The 23569-nt window shown below is 36.5% G+C and overlaps 2 protein-coding genes and 1 long non-coding RNA gene across 4 annotated transcripts; 1 reads left to right on the top strand and 2 right to left on the bottom strand.

The window, feature by feature from the left end:
• Positions 1 to 550: 550 nt before the first annotated feature.
• On the bottom strand, positions 551 to 10540 carry nbl1 (NBL1, DAN family BMP antagonist). 2 transcript variants are annotated; one of them, XM_007541030.2, is made up of 4 exons: positions 10094 to 10540; positions 5776 to 5956; positions 4441 to 4552; positions 551 to 1094 (listed from the first exon to the last, which is right to left on the bottom strand). In XM_007541030.2, exons 2-4 carry the CDS (start codon positions 5946 to 5948, stop codon positions 807 to 809), a joined length of 573 nt encoding a protein of 190 aa, XP_007541092.1. In that variant the 5' UTR covers positions 5949 to 5956; positions 10094 to 10540; the 3' UTR covers positions 551 to 806. The 2 variants fall into 2 exon arrangements, with proteins under 2 accessions (XP_007541092.1, XP_016520916.1); XM_016665430.1 differs by lacking the exon at positions 10094 to 10540 and adding an exon at positions 6936 to 6955.
• Positions 3206 to 5238, top strand: LOC107834317 (uncharacterized). The gene is made up of 3 exons (XR_001660106.1): positions 3206 to 3469; positions 4464 to 4824; positions 5147 to 5238. It is a non-coding gene; the product is annotated as an uncharacterized LOC107834317 (long non-coding RNA).
• A 6083-nt stretch (positions 10541 to 16623) lies between the features above and the next one.
• LOC103129831 (MICOS complex subunit Mic10-like) lies at positions 16624 to 22611 on the bottom strand. The gene is made up of 4 exons (XM_007541032.2): positions 22504 to 22611; positions 17029 to 17076; positions 16844 to 16953; positions 16624 to 16771 (listed from the first exon to the last, which is right to left on the bottom strand). Exons 1-4 carry the CDS (start codon positions 22562 to 22564, stop codon positions 16763 to 16765), a joined length of 228 nt encoding a protein of 75 aa, XP_007541094.1. The 5' UTR covers positions 22565 to 22611; the 3' UTR covers positions 16624 to 16762.
• Positions 22612 to 23569: the final 958 nt, after the last annotated feature.

The following is a 23569-nucleotide window of genomic DNA, read 5'->3' on the forward strand; positions in this document are numbered from 1 at the left end:
ATGAGTGAGAGTAAGGAAGAACAGAGGGAGGACAAATTGAGTCAAGGAAGGTAGGATACAAGAAGGACAGAAACAAGAGAGGTGGTGGAAGAATAAAAGGAGGGAAACACTAGAGGGTAAAGAAGCAAGAGAACAAGAAAGGAAGGAAGGAAAGAACGATACAAAGAAAGAAAAAGTAGAAGGCAGGTCACTAAGAAAGGACAGACAGATACAAGGTAAGAAGGAAAGGATGTGAAGGACGTAAAGGAAGTAAAGAAAGGATACTAGGTAAGAAAGCAAGACTGACAGATACAAGGCAAAAAGAAAGGAAGGAAATATGGAAGCAGGACTCAAGAAAAAATAAGAAGACAGAGTAGAGGGAAGAACAGAAGGAAGAAAGGACACAATGTTTGGACAACAGGATTGGAATAAAGTATAAAAGTACAAAATATCTTCAAATTTCTTATTTTCTTTTCAATACTTATACAAATTTGTAAAACCTAGAAATCAAAGAGTTTCCCAGGCTGGAGACGACTCTGATTAATTTATATGAACAGAAGACAGGAGACGGTTACCACAAACAGAGCATTTATTACATTCAAAGCAGAATAAAAGCCCTACAGTATATCAACAGGCTATAGTCATCAGGCCTCTGCGTGTGTTATTGAAAACAGAGAAGTGCGTAGTGTTTATGTGAGCTCATTCTGATAACGTGGCTCTGTGGGTTTTTGCCTTCAAAGAAAGATTCAAAGTGCTGTAAGGATACTACAGAGGAAGCAGCGTGGAGGAGGAGCAAAGGCGAGCAGAGAGTCATTACAGCTGTGGCTCTAGCCTCCGTCTGACGCGTGGGGCAGCGTGGGATGGTGGTGCGCGTGAGGGTGGGCCTGCTTGTCAGACAGGCTGTCTGCGTGGGGCAGAGAGTGGGCCGGGTCTCCGATCAGAGGGTCGGACAGAGACGGAGCTGAATCCAGGGTGTTGTCTGCTGGATATAGCTGCATCACCGCCCCCTCCTGGACACTTTCCTTACTGCAGGACTGGCAGCTGCAGTGCAGGATCCGCTCCACCAACTTGTCCACGCGTGGAGAATCCTCGCTGCCGGGGCATTCCAGAGTCACCTGCAGGTAAACGCATTAACGCAAATTAACACACCCGTTGAAGTTTAGAGTTTATTTCTATGTTGTTTTAACAGTTGTTTCCATTTTTTTATAACTCTGTTACTTGAAATTAGGGCTGCAACCAGCGATTATTTTAGTAATTATCAATAAAATAAAACAATAGGCACATTCTGATGATCTATCATAAGAGCCTTTTCTATTAAATACATTAAAAGATGCAAATAAACAATTAAATCCCCTTTTAAAATAAGAAAATAAACATTTATTTCCTAAAATGCAACCACGTAGCATTCCTTTGATCATGTGTAGCAAAAGGTGCACCTTTAAAAAAAAATAAACGTGCAAAGCTCAGCCCGTTCTGCTTGACTTAACATGAACACAGTGCAGGACTGATCCGTTTAGTTTTTCAATTAACTGGTTAATAAATGGACAGCAAAAGTTACTTAATAACAGTTTTTTTTTTCCTTCAGAATTTGAACCAGGTGAAGCTAAAACTGCAACTTGAGGAGTTTTGGTTAGAACATATTTACAAACAAAGGGTTTTTATATTTTATATGCAAATATATATATTTTTGTACAGCTTTGGCTTAATTGCAGATGTGAACATGTTGTTATTTTAGCTTTTTTGTTTGAGTCTGTGTAGGTAACGATTAATCAGTTACCAGACAATTATTATAATAATTGATTCAATGCAATTAATCTGATTAATCATTTCAGCCATATGTGATCTTTCTGCTTTCTGACATTTTGAAGTGTTAGAAACATGGCCTATAGAGTTTTATAAATGTTTTACAGTACAGTATTTGTAAATATCTGGTGGTGCGTTCAGCCCAGTTACTCTAACATTTCCATATAAAACCAGAGCAACTGACTGGCTTTAGAAATAACTAAACAGAGCCCTCCTGTGTAACTTAACCTCAGTATAAATCATCTTTACTTCTGTGGAGCCTTCAGAGGTTTCTTAGTAAACAAACAGCGTCAGGAAGACCAAGGAAAACAGCAGAAGGTAAAAGAAGTTTAAAGCAGAGTTAGGTTAAAAACAATATCCATAAACCTGAAGCAATGTTCAATCTATCACTCAAAACTGGAAAGACAAGCCTGTCCTCCCAATTGAAAGGCAAGGCAATATTAAAATAGGTATATCCAAAAACAAAAGTTTATATATATATATATATATANTTTTCCAAGCTCAACATGCCAGAGTTCTCAGTTCATTAGTTTCACACTAAAATATGAAATACTGAAGTTCTGCATGACTTTATGGCAGATTTTTTTTCTACAGTTGGGACACATGAAATTCAGTATCAGAGAAAAAAAGAAACGGGAAGGACACTGAAACAAGAGAGGAGAAACAGAGTCTAGGAAAGGACGAATGTAGGAAATGAGGAAGGAAGGACAGAAAGACCAGTGAGGAAAGAAAATAAGCAAGAAAACAAGGACACAAGGAACGAAGAAAGGAAGCAAATAAATTACAAAGAAATCATGGAAGGAATGAAAGAAAGTCTAAAGAGGGACAATCTTTATGTAATACTTTAGGGTTTAAAGTCTGGAAATACATTTTTTAATTATTATTTTCATATTTTCCTTTTTCCAGTCTTATCCAGACTTGGAAAATAAATAGATCCAATTCAGCTCTTTTTAACAAAACCACTAAAAGCACTAATGCTACAGCTTAAAGTTACCATGCTATGAGAATTTCATACTGACCCACGCCTATCTGACACTCGGTGAAACAGAGATAAAGTTGGTCAGCTTTTAACATGAAGTACAAATAGGCATATTTAGACCTGCTGAGGAGCTTTACACAAACTCAGCCGGCTCTCCAGACCTCACACAACTCGCTTCCCTCCCTCTCTGTTTCTATTATCCCCAGAAAATGATCATTTAGCCATTTCAACAAGAGCCGGAGCATCAGGGAGCAGTGTCTTCTTTCGTGAGAACCGAATCTGCTTTTCTTCAAACTCAATTAGATTAAAAGTCCAGAAACAACAATCATTTCCACAGACAAAGGCATCCATTTCCACATAAACAGGAAGAAAGTGATTGAAAATGCATTTTTTTCTTCTTCTTCTTCTTGCCTGTGTTCTCCTCCAGGAGGGTTAGTACCTCACCTGTCATGTCTACCTGGCACCTCTCCAAACTACACCTCCCACAAATCGTTTGTTTACACGACGACTTCCTTCTGGATTCAAATATCTACGTTGAAACGTGACGTCACACGCGCAAGATCCCGCCCCCGGCTAACCAGACGATGACTACCATTGGTTATAACTGGTCAAGTCGTCAGCATAACGCGCTAAATCTTAAATATAAGCGTAATATATAACAGGAAAAGGGACGGAATGTTACTAACCTTGCTCCTTTATCGACTGAAGGTAAAATTAAGTTTATTTTTTATCATTTATTTCTATTTGGCTGTTAACTTTTTCTGTGTTGCGGTTAACCGTCCCGTTCCGTTACCATAGCTACGCTCACTCGAAAATTACCAAAATAAGAGCATATAGGTAGTTCAAAAGGCGTTTTTACTCAGTTTACTTTTACACTACTAACTTTCAACACTAAAACAACTAGGAAATAAAGTCCAAGAATATCACATTTCACAGGTCAATAAAAAAATTTAATTAAAAAAAAATAGGGAGGGAAAGTAGGTCAGTTATGCTAGCTTGACTTGACAACCTTAACTCCAGCATATCTACGCTGAAGCGACCCACCACCTACTTTCTGACAGATCATCAGCAGAGCAGGTGTTTAAATAATTAACCACCACTGTGTCCAGAAAACCAATTATTAATAATGGTGAAATAAACATCAACAAGTCGACACAGAGAGTGAGAATAAAAAAGAAGAATGCAAGTTGTTTTGAGTTGCCTTAGCAGAATATAAAACACTACACTGCTTCATCTACTGAGACTGTTTTCATGGTTTTTCTCTTATGGTTGTTTAAAGAAGCAAACACATCTCATCCCACATCCACAGGCAAGTGCTGGTGTACATTTGCACTCCAAAATCACAAAATGTTACCAAGTATTTTTGGTCTAGTTTCTTGTGCAAATATTTTAGTACACTTGAAATAAGGCAAACTTACAAGTAACTTTTCAGCAGAAAATATGAGCTTGTTCTAAGTCAATAATTCCTTCATATTCATGAAAAAGTACCATTTCTACTCACAAAATGGAGATTATTTCACTTATGGAAAAAAAAAAGTCTTATTATAAGTGAAATAACCTTCCAGTGGAACTTGTAATTTTTTTATAGACCAAAAACTTTACTAGACCAAAATACTTGGTAAGATTTTGTGTTTTTGCATTGCAGTGCGCTACGTGAGCTAATGTGCAATAACTCTTACCACTTCCCACTGTGTCTGGGCAGGCGTGCAGGAGTCACAGTGTGCCAGGGACTCGGTGGACTGTGGGAACGTGTTTGGGACGCTGTAGCTAAAGCACTGGCCCAGACAGGCTCTGTATAACAAAGAGGAGAGAGTGCATGAACGTGCCTGTCCCACAGACATGATGTGCTGGAGTCGACCGAAGCGCTCGCGCCTGTGTAAGCAAGAGCTGCAGGGGGAAAAAAAACAGAGCGCCTGAAATCTGAACTGATTTACAAAGCCTGAGGATTCTCAGAGGCCTCGGGGAAAACACACACTCACAAAATGGAGACTTGTTTTTCACAAATGGTGGTCATTCGAGAGTTTTCGGATGGTAAAATCGACATCAGGTTTCAGATGAATGAAGTGAATATTTTCTATAAATAAAGGAGGTAAGTTTTGCTTTTGAACTTTTAACACATTGATTTTTATCCTCAAGATATCTAACATACAAAATCATTTAACAAGAAACATCCAAAAATGGGACAAATCTGAAACAGAAACTAATCTAATTTGGGCTATTTAAAGGTTAAATAAGTCAACCTAAGAAATCCAAAAACTTATTTTCCAACATTTATTGTTCCATTGTCCATTAAACTTTAACTAAACTTTGTTAAAAGAAAATGTTCCACAGATATCTGTAGGAGAGTTTTACTAAACTAATATCTGTTCTCTTGCTGTTTTGCAGTCTGCATGACTTCATTGGAGAAGACTGCTTACCATAAATAGAGCCTGCACTCAAATCTAGAGAGAAAAGTATAAAATGATTTGCACATGGAAGGCTCTTAATGTAACTTACTTAATCCAATAAATTTGCACAGTCCTTATTTTAACGGCTATTAATTTTTTTGTTTGACCTTTATGCAAATATGTAGAAATTTTAGCAATGGAAATATTAAAACTAATAAAACAGAAAAATAAAATGTCCTGATGCCAACAAACACATAGTGAAATTATAAAGGTAATGAAATAAAGCAAGTTAAGAGCAAGCATAAAATTAAGAAAACGTTACATTATTTTATGTAAAATAAGACAAGGAAAAATAAGATGAAGATTAAAGTATGAAATTCAACTAAAGATAACCCCAAGAAATGAATACAAACATTAAAATCTAAAATAAAATAAAAAATAAATGAAAATAAACAATTAAGAATAAAATAAAATGATATTAAGAAAAATATTATAAAACTTATGAATAAAATTGTCTACATCAAATTAAAAGCAGAAACAAACTGAACAATTCAAAACAAGCTGTGTGAGATTGTTGTTGTCTTTCAGCCTGTTGGTTGGACAAACAGAGAGGGCCTTCATCCTGACCTGTTTTGGATAGAGCGCGGCTGACATCCTGTGTGTCCGACAATCTGAGTGATGTTCTTGGCTTCGCACCAGGCGCTCTTGTCAGGGAACAGCGCCAGGCGGTTGATGTGTGCAGGCGCTGCCGCTGAATGCAGCGCAAACAGCGCACAGCAAATTTGAATCCTCTGCCACATGGCTGCACCTATAAGGCAGGAAAACCACAGCATGTCACTGATAACTGCATTACTTCAATCTGGTCCGACTACCGTAATGGTTTTACATGGATTTGCTTTTCTTAGTGTTGACTGACAACTTCCGGGTGATTATCAGATAAATCCCCCCTGATCAGCTTTTATCTAGATACAGTCGGCTCAGCTGCGTGACCAATTCAGACGAGCTTTTAAATTTGTCAGGGAGATGAAGATCTTGTTCCCGCAGATGTAAAACAATGAAGCCGGGAGGCAAATATGTGCTCTTCCTGTCTGCAACAGCACGGCTGTCCGCTACTCGCTTTCATTCTCCTCCTTAAAAATGCCCCAGCCAGTAACGTCATTTACGACCGACAAAATCCTTTTCTCCTGCTGCTTATAAAAAGTTCCTCGATGTCATCAGCATCCAGTCCTTTGTGCTCACTTTAGCACCTCCATCTGGCATTTATATTTTCCTGCAGCTATAATGTTCCCAGATTAAAGAGCTGAAGTCTAGACATGGATTTCATTCACAAAGAGCAATTAGAAATATGTCAAGGTCTGAAATGTGCTATATAAATAAAATTTGATTGATTGATTGATTGACTGATTGAAGGTCCAGATGAAAGCACCCTGCTCATGCTAAAGTGAAAGCTTCCTCACATTTAAGGGTTAAAGTGTATTTCAGAGCTACTACTAAAACACAATAAATCAAACCACAATATCTGTCCACAGTTTAAATATATGAACACTTTGATGAAAGACTGGATTTTGTTTTGTAGCTGTTTTACTTTATATAAACTATTTTCATTTTAAAATACCAACATTTCCACATAACTATATACTTTAGTCTGCCTGATTAAATATTAAATGATTAATGTTTTGATCAGTTATTCAGTACTTGGGTAGTGTTTTTACCAAATACTTCTTGAATGGCTACATTTTACTTTTACTTTGTAAAAATATGTTGAAGCAGTGTTACTCCTACTTTACCTTTTATCAAAAAAGTTTTTTTTTAATTGACGTGTGTTTATGAAGCAAATTTACTTTGGTAAGTTCAATTTGTGCAATTTTATTATCAATGGAAACACAGCTACTGACGGTCACCGTAACACAGTGATCTTGTTGTCCTTATGCCACTTTGTAACTCATTTATTTTCAGACATTATTCAGTTGAAAGACCTGTTTGTGCACAAGATTTAACTTCCTTGGTTTTAGATGTTCTTGCCTCATGATCGTAGCTGTCATGATTTAGTAATAATCCTTCCTGCAGAAAAACAGCCCCACAACATGATGCTGCCTCCCCTGTACTTCACAGAGGGGTGTGCATTCTCAACATTCAAAGCATTTCAGCTTTTTGTCCAAATGACCTCAGAAACTAAAGTCTTTTTCCCTCAATGCATTTGCAAACTGGAGTTTTTACGTTTCTTTCAAAGTTGTGACTTTTAATCACTTCACTACTAAGACAAAAATTGCTCTAATGACTTTGCATTAAAAATAATTGATATTGAAACATATTTTAGCACCAATCAACAGATTTACAAACAGCAATTAGCTGAAAAGTAATGTTTAGATAATTGATTAAACTGCTACATAGTTTTTTTGTTTTGTGTATTTTTTTTAAACACATGTTGCACAGCAGGCTTGTGTGGCCGTACACAGAACTGAACATGAAGCTAGAGAAAATTAAACAAATAAAAAAACTGCAAATGAAAACTTCAAATGACCTTGAAAACGTCTGAAGAGCCGTTGAAGATATGAAGAAAGTGTGACAGAAAAATATGACATGAAGAAATCAGCCAGTGACTGAAACAGAAGATTCTTTTATGTTTTACATTGAAATAAAAACTGCAGTGATCTGCAAGTGAACTTTCATAAAAAAAAACACCCAACAGAGTCCTCACAGTTACCAGATCATTACATTTAATCATCACTAATTCAGTCTATTAAATTATTCCACATGTCACAGTGCAAATATGATCAGTTATATTTTTGCTTAGCATGTATCCTTATGGATTCAAACTAATAAACATTTACTTTTTTCATGTTTTGTCCAGCTACAGCCTCAAATGTAAATACATTTTATTTTCTTTTTAAAATCCTGTGACCTTTATTGGACAGTAAGCAGGCAAGAGAGAGAAAGGAAGACATGCAGGAAAAGAAGTGAAAATCAAACCCAGGACAACCGAGCTGAGGCCTCCAGCTTCTGCACACGGCGCACTGAGCCTCTCAGCGCCATCAAAGTACTTTTACAAAGCTCTTTTATGACAGACAATATCAAGAAATGGATAATTGCACAGTGGACTCAAATGAGCACATCATTTTTAAAATATGTTGCAAATAAAAATACAAAAGGGCTGTTGTGCATGTGCAACAAACCTTTATTACTCTCATAAGCCTAAATAAAACCCAGAGTTTTCAGAAGAGACTCAGATTCAGATTTGTTTGTCAAAGCCAGCAAGGCCATGAAACAGCACTAAGAGAATTCAATAGAAGTAAAAATAAATATTTACAAAGTACAAAAGAAATCTAGCAAACAATATAGTAAAAAAATAATGGTTAAGAATGAATTAATTATATTTCACAGGTGGAATAAAACAATTAGTAACCTACTTGTGTGATTTAATCTCAGTGTAAGTTCAGGAGCTCTGTGAAACTATCTGAGGTTTGTTAGAGAATAAACAGCATCAGTAATAACAAGGAGCACAGCAGAAGTGAAAGAACTGGTCTACATGGCATGTGTGGCAGAAATCACTGTCATAAAACATAATGGTGGCACCATTATGCTGTGGGAATATTTATTTTTCAGTAGGGACAGGGAAGCACTAAAGATGTTACAGTCCAGAGAGAAACCTGCTAGAGGCAGCAAAAGAGGCTCATATAACAGGACAACAACCCTACAGCCAGAGCTACTAGTGTAGCTACAGTATAGACAACAGAATTCATTGAGAGAATCAATGATCAAATCAATGAATTTGAAAATATAATTAAATGCTAAAAAGTTACTGTGTTAAACTTAGTGATAAGAACCACACTTCTTTATGCGACTGGTGTCTTAAAACAGCGTTACAAGAGCATTATTTGTGTTTGTGTGGCTATGATTGCTTTGTACACTGAAAAAAAGCAATGGAGGTCCAACTTTTAAAAAATTATTTAATTTGTTTCATGTAATCAAGTTAAGTTTGTCAAACTTACTTTGTTTAAGCTTGTGTAGCATGACAACTTAATATATTTACTTGAATAAACGTAATTGTACAAATTAACACATTTTTTAAGTTGGATCACCTGTTTTATTTTTTCAGTGTACAGTCACAGCCAGGCGGTTACCTAAAAATGAAGTAATAAATAAAGCTTAACACAAACTACGGTGATAAAAGCTGAAGTCCATATCGCCCCTCTGAAGTGTAGCCTATGGTTGTAATGTGAGAAAATAGGTTAAAAAAAAAAAAAAACTTTAGAAGTGTCAATACTTTAGCAATGCACTGACCTATTTTCTCTTCTTCTAAAAAGAAAAATAAGAACAAAAAACTATATCACTTTGGTTAGTGTAGTTTATTAGCTGGTGATCTTAAAAGCGCAAATTAGTCCTGTTTACCACTTTAATTATTTAAAAAAATAAACAGAAAAAGTTTAACAGGACACTGAAAAAAGAAAAGGGAGGTCCAACAAATTAACAAAAATTATTTTGTTACATGTAATAGAATTAAGTTTGTCAAACTTACTTGTTTATTGTGACAACTTAATATATTTACTTGGAAAAACATTATTTGATTACTTGTAACCAATTAACAAACATTTTTAAGTTGATCACCTGTTTTTTTTTTCAGTGCACAGTCATAACCAGTTTAAAAGCCTGTAGTTTTCATCATTACTTTTATCGTGATAAACTTGAAGTCCATATCGTCTTATGGTTGTAATGTGGAAAAAAATTATATCGGTGTGAATACTTTTGCAAAGCACCGATTCCCCACCGATTTAATTGTCTAAAAAACAAACAAATTTTTCATCTGTCAATTTGGTTGGTGTAGTTTGCATATTAAAACATACGGAAACGTTTGCAGTTTACTATTTTCAAAATAAATAAACAAAACAAATAACTTTAAAGGGTACTGAAACACCTCCAGAGGTGAGGGGTTAGCCGGGGCACCTACCAGCGAGGTGAGGAGCCTCCTCCGGATGAACTCCGCGCAAAGTCCCGCTGATCCTGAATCCAGCGGAAAAGTGAGGATGCGGGCTGCCTTCGTACCGACAACCACACACACACACCCACACACACACACACAAAAAAAAACGTCTGTAATGATGATCCGAGCTCTGCCGGTCACACAACAGTTACATCATCCGAGAAAGAAGCGGCACCAAGTGTCGCCGTCCGAGCCGGGAGGAGGAAGGAGGATGATGGGGGATAGATTGAGAGGCAGAAGGCTATCTCATCTCCGAGTCTTCTCTCCCCCTTCAGTGTTCAGTCTCTCTGTAATTCCTCTGGAAAACACTTTCCAAGTTGTTGTCTTTCGTTGTAAAACTCTCATGCGAGGGGTTGAGGCGCGGCTGAGCCCTCAGACAGGCGTCCTGCTGCGCCGTTTCTGGGAGAAACTAAACGAGGAGGAGGAAGAGGAGGAGGAGGAGGAGGGGGCCAAACTGCTGGAAAGGTTTCAAATGTTTCCCTAAAGTGGAGCCATCATATTTACTCTCCAAATGTGCAAATGCAACGGGATTAAACACACAAGGCGTGTTCACAGACATCCGCACACATCTGGCATTGCTTTGATAACATGTGCTTTCAGGTTTTGTAATTGAACATTAATAACAGCGTATAATAATGATGTATGGCTGGAAAACAGATGTGGATTCTGTCCCGTTTCTCCAGCTCTGGAACATTAAAAGAAAGTTTGAGATGCTGAAATTGTTGAAATAGCTGGTTACTAAACAGAAGCTCATGACAAATTGATTTATTTGAGGTCTGCAGTGAAACCGCAGAGAGACTCGTGAGCATGTGATATGCTGAGAGGCATTATGTTCCCTGGTTTGGCCGACCTGAGGGTGAGCCCTCCTTCAAATCTGATTTAAAAGGGAATGCAGAAAATAAGCTAACCTTTGGAGAAAATAAAAATCTGTGTCCTTCCTGGGTCAAAAACTCTGGTAAGTCAAAGCTGAAATCCATAGAAATAGACACAATTAAAGGTACAGTACATGCAAAATTATAACAATAATGATGTAAAATGTGATGCAGTTCTGTAAACAGCTCAGTAAAATAAAGAAATGGAAGATGAATTGTATATTTAGATTTAGATAGCAATGTTTTCTGCCTCATTGTATTTTGAATGTTGGCCAATTCTTCTTGCCCTTTTTTATGTCTGTAATTTCTGGCTAAGACTGGAAGGTAAAATCTGAAATCTGAACAAAATAACCTCAGTAAGATTATCAGCTTAGCAACATGAGACCAGATGCAATTCTTTACACAGTACCTCACAAATTGTTTTTATTTTTCATAATACTACAACATAAAATACAAACAATCCATAAAAACTCATAAAATCATTCCCACAACATAATGCTGCCACCACCGTGTCTAATTCTTACCATCTAGTTGCTCTGTATGAACATGGTTAATACATTATTTAACTATAAAATAATGTTTGCATGATCAGCTTTTGCATTTTTGAGCCAAGTTTCAACTTGGCTTAGGTCTTATATATTTATGTATTCATTAATTTTTTAAGTTAAACATTAATTTACCAGGAAGTCCCTTGAGACAAAATCTCCTTTATGAGGGTGACCTCAAAACAAATTATAAAAAGTGAGTACAGACAAATAAAACATCATAAGATTATCCTATATGAACAAGAATAAGATTGAGACTTATTTAAACAATTTAAAAGGGGTTAAAGAACAGAAGAGTTTTAAATTTGTTCATGGGAATAAATTGTTGGAGTTGAATGAGAATACCAACAAAAACACACATCTAAAAATACTTACTTTCTATTAAACAAACCACAGTCAGGATTTCCCCCAGAAAACTTGTTAAACCCGGTGATTGGGTGCTAGGGCAGTCCTCCAGCGGCGGCCATGTTTTTTAGTTAAAAAATGTTTACAATTGACAGAAAATTTTAAAATATCACCTGATAGTTATGAGTTACTGGAAGACTGAAAGATTAATACCTAAACACCAACTATAGTCTTAAAAAAAGGCAATAATAATAAAAAAAATCTAAAATAAATAAGCAATGCTAATCCTGGTGCACAAGTAAAGCCTGGTGGCCCGCCAGGCTTATTATAACCTGTGGGAAACCTTGATTTTAACAGTATCTTGTCTATAATGCTCCCCAACACCAGACTCCTTTTGAGTCTGTTTTATTTAAAAGTATCAACAATATTAAGTATTCCCAGCTGAAGGCCAGTCGGCAGTTTTCTCTCCGTTCGTTTCATTGCCTTTACAGAGCGATTCACTGCAAGTAAGATAACTACTATTCAGAATTTCTCAACTGAACCACACTGTTTAATTTCAGCGCTCTTTAATTTAAATGTTAAATGCTACCTTGACTGATGGTCACATTAAAAGTTGAGTAGTTTATAAAAATAAAATATGTAAAAAGACTTTTAGCTTCATGGTCTCAGGCTTTAACAAACCTAATCTCTAAACTCCAGTAATGCAGTTTCTGCTCACATAGTTCAATTAAATTTCACATTTTAGTGAAATGTCACAGTAAAAATGATTGATTTTCTCAGTGGGGGAATCAGCTGAGAAATTATTTGCAGCTGAGAAATCCTGATCTCTGCAGCTGGCCCCGGCTCCTGGGGTGATGAGTTCACTGCCTCTAATGTGTGCTCGAAATTAAATTTCTCTTTGGTCTTGTGGTGGGAACACAGATACAGATGGGTTCAATGCAGAAGTCAGATTCCTGTGTCTCTTAAAGACATGTTTGGGAAATAAAGGAATTGTTCTTTGGGCACTTGAGCATTACAAAAAGCCACAAAATTCAATTTGAGCAAGCTCTTGGAGACAGTAACATCTGATAATCTTCATAACCCAGAAGTGAACTGAGAAAGTGGGATTTGACCTATAATGCTTCCTTGAACCAGTTAGGATAAGTTTATGAGATATACAAACATATTGATTACATTATTTTGCACAAAAGCATCCTTAGATAAGATTTTAACTTGATCCGTTCTGCCTGTTTTCAGCTCCTTTCAGAATGAGCTGTTTTAGGGCCTCGTCACTTTAAATCCTAATATGTTTCTGCTGGCCATGCTCGCTCAACCCAACATTTACACTCCCATGTGAAAACGGCTGCAAACAGAAGCACCATGATACGACCGTACATCTTTGAAAAGCAGAAGTGGAACCTCCAGCACAACAAACAAGTATACGGCAGATGGTTTCTGGATGGTAAGTGAACAACAAAACACTTGTCTTTCCCAGCAGCCATTGTACAGCGGTAAAACCAGCTGAGCAAACGTGCTGGAGCTGTGCTTGGGTTGCTAGGTAACGGCACATTTCCTGTCAATTGTGAGTCATTTTGAAACGGCTTGTTTTTAGAAGCAATTGAAACTCAAATGGAAGTATAAAGACATATAAAAAGGTAATTTTGCCCCTTTAAGACCAGCTTATCATTCTGGGTTGAAAATCTCAAAGAGCTACATCCCGCTCCTTCACTCACACCCAGCACACCTTCTGCTCCCAGGTGTTCTCGTCCACACTCGCGCCCCTATCGGCTTCACGCTTCACCTGCTAACAGCTATTTTAATGGATGGGGGATGAGCGACACAGTCTAATTTCTGACAGGGTTACTCTGTGCCAGATGCATCTCAGCACAAGAAGCGGGCCTTTGAGCGCGGTCCCTGGACCAGGCCCTGCTCCCATTGTGCAAAGGAATGTATGTGCTTACATTACTGACAAAACTGTTGCTGTGATGAAAAAGGAAATATGAGTGTCTGTGTAATGGAGAGGGTGCAGGCAGCGGTGTTTGCTTTGATGTGAAAGTGTTCAACATGTGTTACACTCCGACGTGAAAAGTGCAGAACTCACCTGTTAGTAATAAGGCCCGGGTTCCAGTCCAGAAAGGGCATTTTGCTGCATTCCTCAGATTCTGCTCCACCAGGGTGGCTGGATGGATGTGTGCACAGTCTCATACACACACACACAGAAACATTTTCCTGTCACTTTCCAAAGCCATGCAACAGCTCATTAGTGAGGAGACACACTCCAGATTGTCCTGCAGAGTTGGTGGATGCACAGGAGGCGGTGTGCAGATAAATCCTTTTTCAGCTTACACAGATAAAAAGCGGTTTTGGTAATTACAAACTCTTCTCTGCAATAATCACAAAGTAAAACAGGACAACACATGTTGAATCATGTTTCGTCTACTTTTAAAAAAGTGGAAAAAACACTTGATGAGGGTGTCTGTCTTCTCTTGATATCTGAAAGAAATCTATCTGTCCGTCCGTATCAAAGCAGCAGCAACGACCAAAGAATGTTGGTGGTGAAACAAAAACATAATAAACTGGAAACAATAAACAAACACAAACTTCTAAATTAAAAGGATACATTTCTCAATTAAAAACCTGAAAAGGGCAGCATGCATTTGAATTCAGTCCCTTTATTTTAATACTCCTCAATAAAATTAGAAGCAACCAAAAGCCTTCAGAAACCTGATTAGTAAAGAATCCATTTGTAATTTAATCCCATACAAATCTATCGGTTATTTGAAGTTTGTTAGCGAACAAACTAGGTCATGAAGCTCAGACACAGCAGACAGGTCAGGGAGAAAACTTTGGAGGCATTTAAAGCAGAATGATGAGATAAATAATATTCCAAACATTGAAAATCTTACAGAGCTCTCTCTGTTCAATACATCACCTGAACTGCAAATCCTCCAAAGACACATCTGTCCACCCTGACTGACAAGGAGAGTATAAATCTGGTAGCAGTCAGGGAGCTGCATTTGAAAATGAAAGAGATACAGAGGGAAATTTAAGCTAAATATTTAGTTTGAAAATTTAACATTTAGTTTGGAAAATCAATAATTTGGAAGTAAATATTTAGTTAGCAAAATAAGTATTTAATTTGAAAGCTAAATATTTAGCTTGTTAATTTAGTTTGGAGCTCTGACATTTATAAATGTATTAACAACATGGTGGAAACATGACTTTGAAAAATTAACAGCCACATTTTTTCTTCATGGCAGGCTAAATAAACCAAATTATTGCTGTTGATTTTTTACTCTACAAACACCAGCCCATACATAACTTATTAAAAATAAAAAAGCAACAACGTGGAGTGAAAGGAGAAGATGAGTACAACACCTAGAGGAAACTATTGATAAAACAGGAAGGACACATCACCAGTTTGGTAGTATTTCAGATATTTAAAAATGAATTAATAATTATTAACATTGACTAATTTAAAAGCCTTATTTCGTGATGTTTTTCAGCCATACTTGCTTTGTTTCTGCAGGGAAAATGGAAGCTGGTCACAGTTGATTAGATGATGAATGAGCTAAAAACAGAACAATCATGGGGAAAAAACGCAAAAGACTTCAGGAAAAACTCCACACATACAAAGCAATGGTTAAAACAAGGTTAGATATGATTTTCTTAAGTTGTGTGACGTTATCAGTCATCGTTCCTTTACCTGTAACAGAAAGACGTTAAATCAGACATACTCTGTCTGAGTTGAGCAGTTTAAAACAAGTCAAACAGCAAATGTTTAATATGTCTGTGGCAAAAAAACAAACAAAAAAAAAACACATAAGTGGCTATCATCACAGCAGATCATTGTTGAGAGGCGTTTTGTTCGGCAGAATCATTTGGAGTTTGTTTGTTCAGTGCACCAGCTGCTTCATCTGATGAAGAGTCCGCTGTAATCATTTTAAAACCACCATACAAGCTTAAAAGCACAGAAACGCTGACCAAGAGTTATATTCTGGTCCAAAAATCTAAACGTTTACTCCAGAGAGGAGGCAGAGAGGTGCAGCTGATCTGGAGGACAGATACAAGTCCCAGTCCGCACATAGAAACACTGACATTCTTCCACTGAATAAAACCAAAACCAAATTGAAAATTTGTGAGAAAGAAACCCTCAAATTTTAAGATCTCATTAATTTTCTAGAAAAAAAAAAAGATTTTATAGAAAAAAAACTTGAAAATGTGAGTTTCAAAAAGTCAAACATTTTCAAAACTTGTTCAAATCCAAGTTTTGTTTCCAGAAAATTTGTTTTTTGATAGAAATTTACTCCCTTTTTTTATGTACAATGGCTATAATACGCTCTTGTAAGGATATACGGCCGACTAGGAATTAACATTTTCAACAAGGTCAAGGCGATACAACTTCTTTGTACTAAAGGAATGGGAACTATTACTAAAGACTTAACGAAACCTATTCCAAAAAACCTGAACCAAATCCTTAAGGTGTTGAAATGGCCCAACTCCGTTTCTTTCTTTCTTACCTGTCAACGTTTGGCTTTGTTCCCCTGCCAAATGCACGTCTTTATTCAATCATTCAGTACAACTATTCATCCTCCCACTCTCTGTACGGGCTGCAGATGCTGAACCTGGCTCTCATTCCAAAACAGCAGGAGTCTGAGTCTCCCCGCTCATTAACACAGAGCATTACCTTCCACCCCCAGAACACATTTCATTCTTCTCACACTTTCACACAGCAAAGGAAAAAACAGACAGAGCAAAAGCTTTATGCAATAATTTTATTAAATAGACATTTACTGTATTACAAGATACACAAAGAGGGCATCTTTGGAAGTCAGTTCCAAAAAGATAATTCAATTATAACAGATGAGATTCTCATGTTCTTCTTCAGTTTTTCATCACTGGTCCTGAAAAATGAGAGGAGTTATAAAACCGACGTTCTGGTGTAAGAAGCAGCGCATTTTCCACTGCGTACTCACCTTAACCACGCGGCCATGAATCAGATATGGTGACCTGAAGTCATGCTGGCAGTTGCTGTATCCCATTCCCAACCCCAGGCCCGATCCGAACGACACAGGCCACGTTCGACCTGGTGGGAGGAGAGAAAGGAAAAACAAAATCACATCTGCTTGTTTTCACAGAGATACAAAGAAATAAAACTTACGTTTAAAGAAGAGGACGGAGAACACGATGCCGATACCGACGCCAGTCGCTGCAAAGAGATGAAGAGAAATATAAAGAAACTGGTAAAAAGACAGAGCATGAAATCGGGTTACTATAACGACAGGCAGCTGGGTGCAAACAAGAAAACTAATCAAATCATTCAACATCTCTGCACAGGGAACAATGTGAATACATTTTATTTAGCATAAATATGTGCAGAATACAAACAGAATAAACCCACTGAATGTTTTCACATTTTGTCACATTACAAAATCTGTATGTTGCATAAATAGTAAAGTGAAAGGAATCAGTTTCTTTTTTTAATAAATATAAATATGGAAAGTGTGGAGTACATTTGTATTCATCCGGCCGGCTGCGATGAGCAACAAATCTGTTAAAATAAAAGAAGCTCAAAAATATCCATTTGCATGATTTATTGTTTTTCTCTTTTCTCTCTTTCTACTAAAAACCAGATGATAAAAGTCTTCTGGTGCTTTGGTCCCACAAACCCCTATTTTGTTCACAGAGACTTCATAATTCATTTTATTTGTTGTTTCTGTTTTGGATATTTAAAATGTTTTCCAGTTCCAGTTAAATGTTATTTTAGAATTTAAATGTTATCTATCTTTACAAGTGTGTTATTGCATTATTATGACTTCACATTTATATTACTTGAAATTGGTCTCAAAGCAAATAAAATTTTCAGCAGGGAAGCTGCTCCGGGTTTAAGGATTCAGCCAAATATGGCGATCCTAAAGAGAAAACTAGTCAAATGTAGAAAAAGACACAGGACTGGGACAAATGTCCATCTATCAGCAGGACACAGACACTGAACAATCAGCTGGTGCTACAATTAAATCACAGCATATAGCTAAAGTATCCTACACGATGATGCTGCCAGCATCAGATTTCATTGACTCGAGTGAGACGATTAGAAATAGATGCTCATGTTTGTCAGTTTAAGTCTAAAAATTGTGATCATGTTTTTTTTTTTACTTTGCCATACACAAGTAAAAAATAAGAATAAATAAATAAATAAATAAAAATACATTACATTAGAACAAACAAAATTGAACTAGTACATAAATAGAAAAAAAAATAGTTACATTTCTACCAAAGGCAAAAACACAAAGTTTCTCCAATAATCACTTGATAACTATGAAATATTTAGAGGAAAAAATGGTGTGCCTTTTTTATTCGCTGCATAAATACTTTTATGTATTTACTCAAAATACATAAAAGTTTGTGATTGTAAAATGTAAAAAATATTCAAAGGAGTTATAAAATACGGTCAGTTTGTTGCTAAATTTTGCTCGTAGAGACTAAAAAACCCAAGACAGATAAGCCAGAGGGATGGAGACGAGTGGGTCTGAAAGCATCCGTGGCAGGTCCATCTGTGGAAACCAGGGAGGGTTATTAGTAAGAATGCATCTGTGCGCTGAGTTTCACCTCGCTGCAGGCCACACCACACCCAGCAGCAGGCCGGCCAAAACACAAAACACATAAAAAAAGCCATTTGGGCCCATGCGGCTCCTAATTAGATACAGAGAACTATACAGCATGACCGATGTGCCTCAACCAGAACCCTCAGACTGTTTCTTATTACACAGTTTACACATGTCAAACAAGACCACAAAACCCTCAGCTCATCTTTATTATCGGTACACATCAACAATAACTTTCCTTCCATTTCAAGCGACGACTTTGTTAAAATCTCAGACTTTCCGTCTTCTGGAGCCCGAGTCTTTCTTTGCTCTCCCGCCAGAATGTTTTTGAAGCCTCTGATTTTCCACTGTCAGGGATAAAATGAAAGCTTTTGGGGGAAAATGAGAGGGTAGATCAATATCTCATTCCCTTTTCTTTTGTCTGGATTCCTCCTCAGGGACTGGATTATAACAAAAACATTTGTACATGAATCGAGTGAAAAAAAACTCAGTGGGCTTTTCCAGCAAATGAAGTCCAGAGCTGTTTAATTGCACTGTTATTCACTGTTTGAATTATTTTTTGCAAATGACTTCAAAAAGCCAGTCATATTCAATCAGCGTGATTGAATACTGCACCTCGAACCCTAACCCCGACTGTTTTACTCTGGCAAATGTTTCTGCTCCACTCTGTTGTTTTTAACCAATACCATGACTTCAAATTCCTTTTTTGTTTCAGTCACAAGTTATATTTGGAGACCACACTTGCAGCAGGGCAAAAAAGAAAATTATGTTTACCGAGCGTTACAGCTAAAATAAAAAGTGGATGTCTCCCTGGAAGGATTAAAACGGGCTCCACAGACGACGAAGCTAATCAAAAAACGGTTTAAACAATTAAATAAAAGCAGCCTTACCAGCATTTTAACACTAACTGTGATTTTTAATGACTATTACTCGTTATCCTGGTGGATTTAGGATTAAATTTTAATTTAAAGAGAATGAAAAATTAGGGTGATGGCACGGAGGTTCTTCAACCTCAAACATGGATCCACAAATAAATCATCAAAATATCAGAGGAAACAACAAAAAGCTGGTCAGTAATTATAAGAAAGGTGTGATTTCTTTAGTGTTAGTTATTTTCATGTGATCACTGAGTTATGTTTTTTGAAAATGTTGTAAACTCTAAGAAATTTATATTTTTAAGTTAACTTTTTATAATTCATATCGGAAACAAATTTCTTGGTTAAACAAAATCATTTTAAATTTAAAGTGACAGTATAATTTTGAGTTTAGCTGTACACTTTTTTGTCTTTTGTACATAATTTTAGAAGACATTTTTTATTTCTTCTTCAGCTGTAGTAATTGTGGTTCGTATTTGTTAGTGTTTTTGTCTGTCAACATGTACATGTTAACATTTATTTATCACATGAACGTTAACTAAGACTCTCTTCATGAGCCAAGCTGCGTAAATTTTTTTAACACAAAACATGAATGTTCCATTTAAGATGCGTGATAATGACATCTTTGATGTAATAAAACTTGTGTTTATAAGTGAAAACAACCCAGCTGCTTTGTGGCATTTCTTTGAGTTCCCTGCTTAAAGCTGTCAGCCGTGCCAAGGTGTCTGGTTGCCAGAGAAAATCTTCAACATATGTTCGGCTCAAGGAGGCACACAACAAAGCTCTGTAACTTTCCATAACCAAGCCGTCATGCAGCCCTGGCAACCTTTTCTCTTGCAATATGTAAATGTGTTCACAGCTCATATCTTTTCAATGCTCTGAATGATTTAGAAGCATTCTTCTGAGCATGAAATCAGATCCATCCTCAGAGTTAAATGATGAGTTATTCAGTACAGGATCTGCACCGTGATTCACAGTCCAAGAAAAGAAGTGAGCTGGACCTGCTTTACTCGTCTCTAGAGGTCAGAAATAAACACGGAATCAGGAATGAGTAACCAGTTTTACAAGCTGCAAGCCTATTAGCTCGTTCTGGTTGTAACAATTAGCAACATCCCCCTTTTTAACAGGAAACAACTGGGTTTATTTGAGCTGTGATGTTAAATCTGATGGCTGCCAAACTTTGCCTCTGAGACAATCTCACGCAAGTCTTACAAGAAAAGCATGACAGTGATTCAACGGGCTTTAGGTTCACTGCTGAGTTTAGTTTCTCAAGCTTGATTCTGTGTTTTTGCACATTTAACGCAGGAAGTCTGCACCTGTGCAACCTGTGAAGTTTAGCAGAGATTTTAGCTGCCTCTTGCTCTGGGTGTCATCTGATGCACGTGCCAATTCGCATCCTGATTTGGTACACAAATCTTCTTTGTTAGGGGTGCAGCGATTGCAGCTTTTTGGTTGATCACTGACTGACATTTAAAAAGCCTGACTTCCCGATTCAGATTTTTTTGTTTAAAAAGTCACCATTGTTGTAACAATTTCACCAAGTTAGCACCGCTGGGGAAACTATTGTTAACGTTGAATGTGCAGATGTGGCCAGGTGGGCATATCGGACAGTTCTCCTCTCGAAGCAGATCAAAACAGGACAGTGGTTGATTTCTAAACCTTTACCAAGGTAGAAAAGATCAGTTTCACACTGAAGTATCGGACGATCGAAAACCTCCCAAAATTATGGAAAACAGGGCCGATTTATCGTGGAACTGTAATTTTTGTCCCTTAATAAAGGAGCCCTTCATGACAGTCATATTTAGTACTTTTTGAAGGATTAATTTTCTCTCATGACCTTCTGCTAATCTGACTCCAGATCTCACATCTGCAGCACCAATAGCTGTTTACCAAAAATGTCTCCATAAATTTGTCAATCATCATCTGTGGTGTCACCTGTCCAAAGGGCATTATTTCACAAGTCTTGTGATTTTTTTACATGCAAATTTACAAACCTAAGTTCTTTTACACATTTTTATTACTGCCCTGGGCATTAGCATTCAGCATAGTGATGTTTAGTGCTAAGATACATCTTCTGTTTTATTTATCAGGAATTTGTTTTAGCATGGCACATTCTAACCACAAGGTAACGTTGCTATGAGCCCTTTTACTGAGAAAATATGCAAATGTCTTTAATGTTTCAACCAGTCAATCAGGTAGCCATCGGTGTTTCGATTGATTTGTGATTCCTTGTGTCACATTTTTCCTGTTTGCCTTGTGTTAAGACTAACACAAATATGTCACAGGAGCAAAATGCCAAAACTTCTCCCAGGAAATCACCCAGTAATCACTTCATTTGAAGTATTGGTAGCTTCTTATGCACTATTGGGGGCAGTAAGTCTGTTTCTGACACACATTGTTGAATGACAGTGTAATATTTCACATGTTATTATTCTGATTCTGTGATTCATTCATTTTAAAATCCAATATGAATCAACTCATTATCAACATGTTTTGATGCGTGAAATATTGGAACTGATGGAAAGTTTATCTTATTTTTACCAGTACTGTGTAGGTAACAAAAGATCTATGTGAAAAGATAAAAATAATTTCAATCAACAAAAGTGTTTCTCAAGATTTTGGATGCACCACAGTTAGAATAAGGGCCCATTGAATCTGAACATATTAATTATAACCAAACATTTTCTTAAAAAGAATAATGCATCTATATCATAAGTATTCTAATAACAATGCATCCTCAGACATTTTCTTTAATAATGTTCATTTAAAGTGCCTCTCTTCCAATCTTAGGTATAGTTTTAAACATGTAATAAATAAGAGTTATGAGTGGTAAATCTGGAAACGGTGTAATTCGTCTAAAAAAACCAAGAGACCAGATTGCAAATCCACTGGATGTTAATAAAACGGGTACATTTCTTCCACACAACCGTAAGTTAACATATTTCCCATTTCATCGATCACAGATTTTCTTAAATAAAACAGCTATTCTCATTCATTCGCTTTGACCTTAGCAACAGTTACAGCATGGTTACAATAATACCCAGCTCAAAAAGTTCTCCTTTAAACCGTCTGCGGCTTTCTAAATGACAAAACGCACAGTGAAACTATTTAGACCAGTAAAGAAACATTAAACCACATGAAAGGAGAGATATTTACCTGTTTTTAAGGCTGTGTCAGCAAGACAGCGGTCCCATTTTCGCCCGAGCTCGTCTGCCATGTTTCCGGATGTGTCGGAGATCCACGAGAGTATCGCGAGATCGACATGAAGTCACGCGTATTCTCTGAGTTCTATTTGACTTGTTGACTTGATCTTTAAAAAAGATACAGTACGTACAAAAAGGTGACCGTAAGCATGTAAAGAAAGTGGAATGAAAGTCTTATAATTATAATAATAATAATAATAATAATAATAATAATAATAATAATAATAATAATAATAATAATAATAATAATAATAAATATTTTGAATATGTTAGTTGTGCAATCAAAATTAATTGGCTAAAATCCTAAATTAAAACGATACGTTCTGGTTTCATATACAAGCAAATATTTCAATAAATTTGATGACATAATTTATTCTCAGGTGTAATTATGATCTAAAGAAACTCATAAGATTAATCTTATTTCATCAACAGGAGTGGAAGATGATTTACAAACGTAATTTCACTCCCCATAAACACTCAGTTATTCTAAAACTAGAACCGTTCTAAACTGTAGAACTGTGATGTCAAAAATAATAATAATAATAATGAAAAGTTGAAAGTTTATTCATATTGACTGAAAAAGGGCATATGGTCTGTTTTGCAATTTTTTAGATAGTTCTTGGAAAAGAAAAGGAGGAAAAGAAAAGGAAAAGAAAAGAGAAGAAAGGAGAATAAACTGAAAGAAAAGAAGAGAGGCAAAAAGAAAAGGAAAGAAACAAAAGAAAAGAAAGCAAAAGATGGAAAAAAGGAAATAAAAGATAAGCAATGTTTCTAGTTAAACTGATATATTCTATGCCTTTTGCTTGATTGCTCCAACAAAGCACACATGGGAGTTAGATAATTGCTTCTAACACATCATCAACAAAACACAAAAGTTGTTTTGGTTTACAAGCAGGCTTTTAGGGGAATGCATATTTCAGCAGTGTCGTTATGCTGTGATTTTGATAGAAAACACCTGGAATACATTTTAATGGCTGGGTTTGCTTTTTCACGAAATTCTTTGATAAATGACTTTTTTA

Source organism: Poecilia formosa, unplaced genomic scaffold, assembly GCF_000485575.1.
Source record: "Poecilia formosa unplaced genomic scaffold, Poecilia_formosa-5.1.2 Scaffold582, whole genome shotgun sequence".
Classification (NCBI taxonomy): Eukaryota; Metazoa; Chordata; class Actinopteri; order Cyprinodontiformes; family Poeciliidae; genus Poecilia; species Poecilia formosa.

What these genes read in the sequence shown, in the direction of transcription:
- nbl1 (XM_007541030.2), bottom strand. Translation starts at nt 5,948, where the DNA reads ATGTGGCAGAGGATTCAAATTTGCTGTGCGCTGTTTGCGCTGCATTCA. An exon ending in CCGCGCTCTATCCAAAACAG is followed by an intron (nt 4,553 to 5,775) that starts GTCAGGATGAAG and finishes TTTGTTATACAG; the next exon opens with AGCCTGTCTGGGCCAGTGCT. An exon ending in CCCAGACACAGTGGGAAGTG is followed by an intron (nt 1,095 to 4,440) that starts GTAAGAGTTATT and finishes GTTTACCTGCAG; the next exon opens with GTGACTCTGGAATGCCCCGG.
- LOC103129831 (XM_007541032.2), bottom strand. Translation starts at nt 22,564, where the DNA reads ATGGCAGACGAGCTCGGGCGAAAATGGGACCGCTGTCTTGCTGACACA. An exon ending in TGACACAGCCTTAAAAACAG is followed by an intron (nt 17,077 to 22,503) that starts GTAAATATCTCT and finishes ATCTCTTTGCAG; the next exon opens with CGACTGGCGTCGGTATCGGC. An exon ending in CTCCGTCCTCTTCTTTAAAC is followed by an intron (nt 16,954 to 17,028) that starts GTAAGTTTTATT and finishes TCCTCCCACCAG; the next exon opens with GTCGAACGTGGCCTGTGTCG.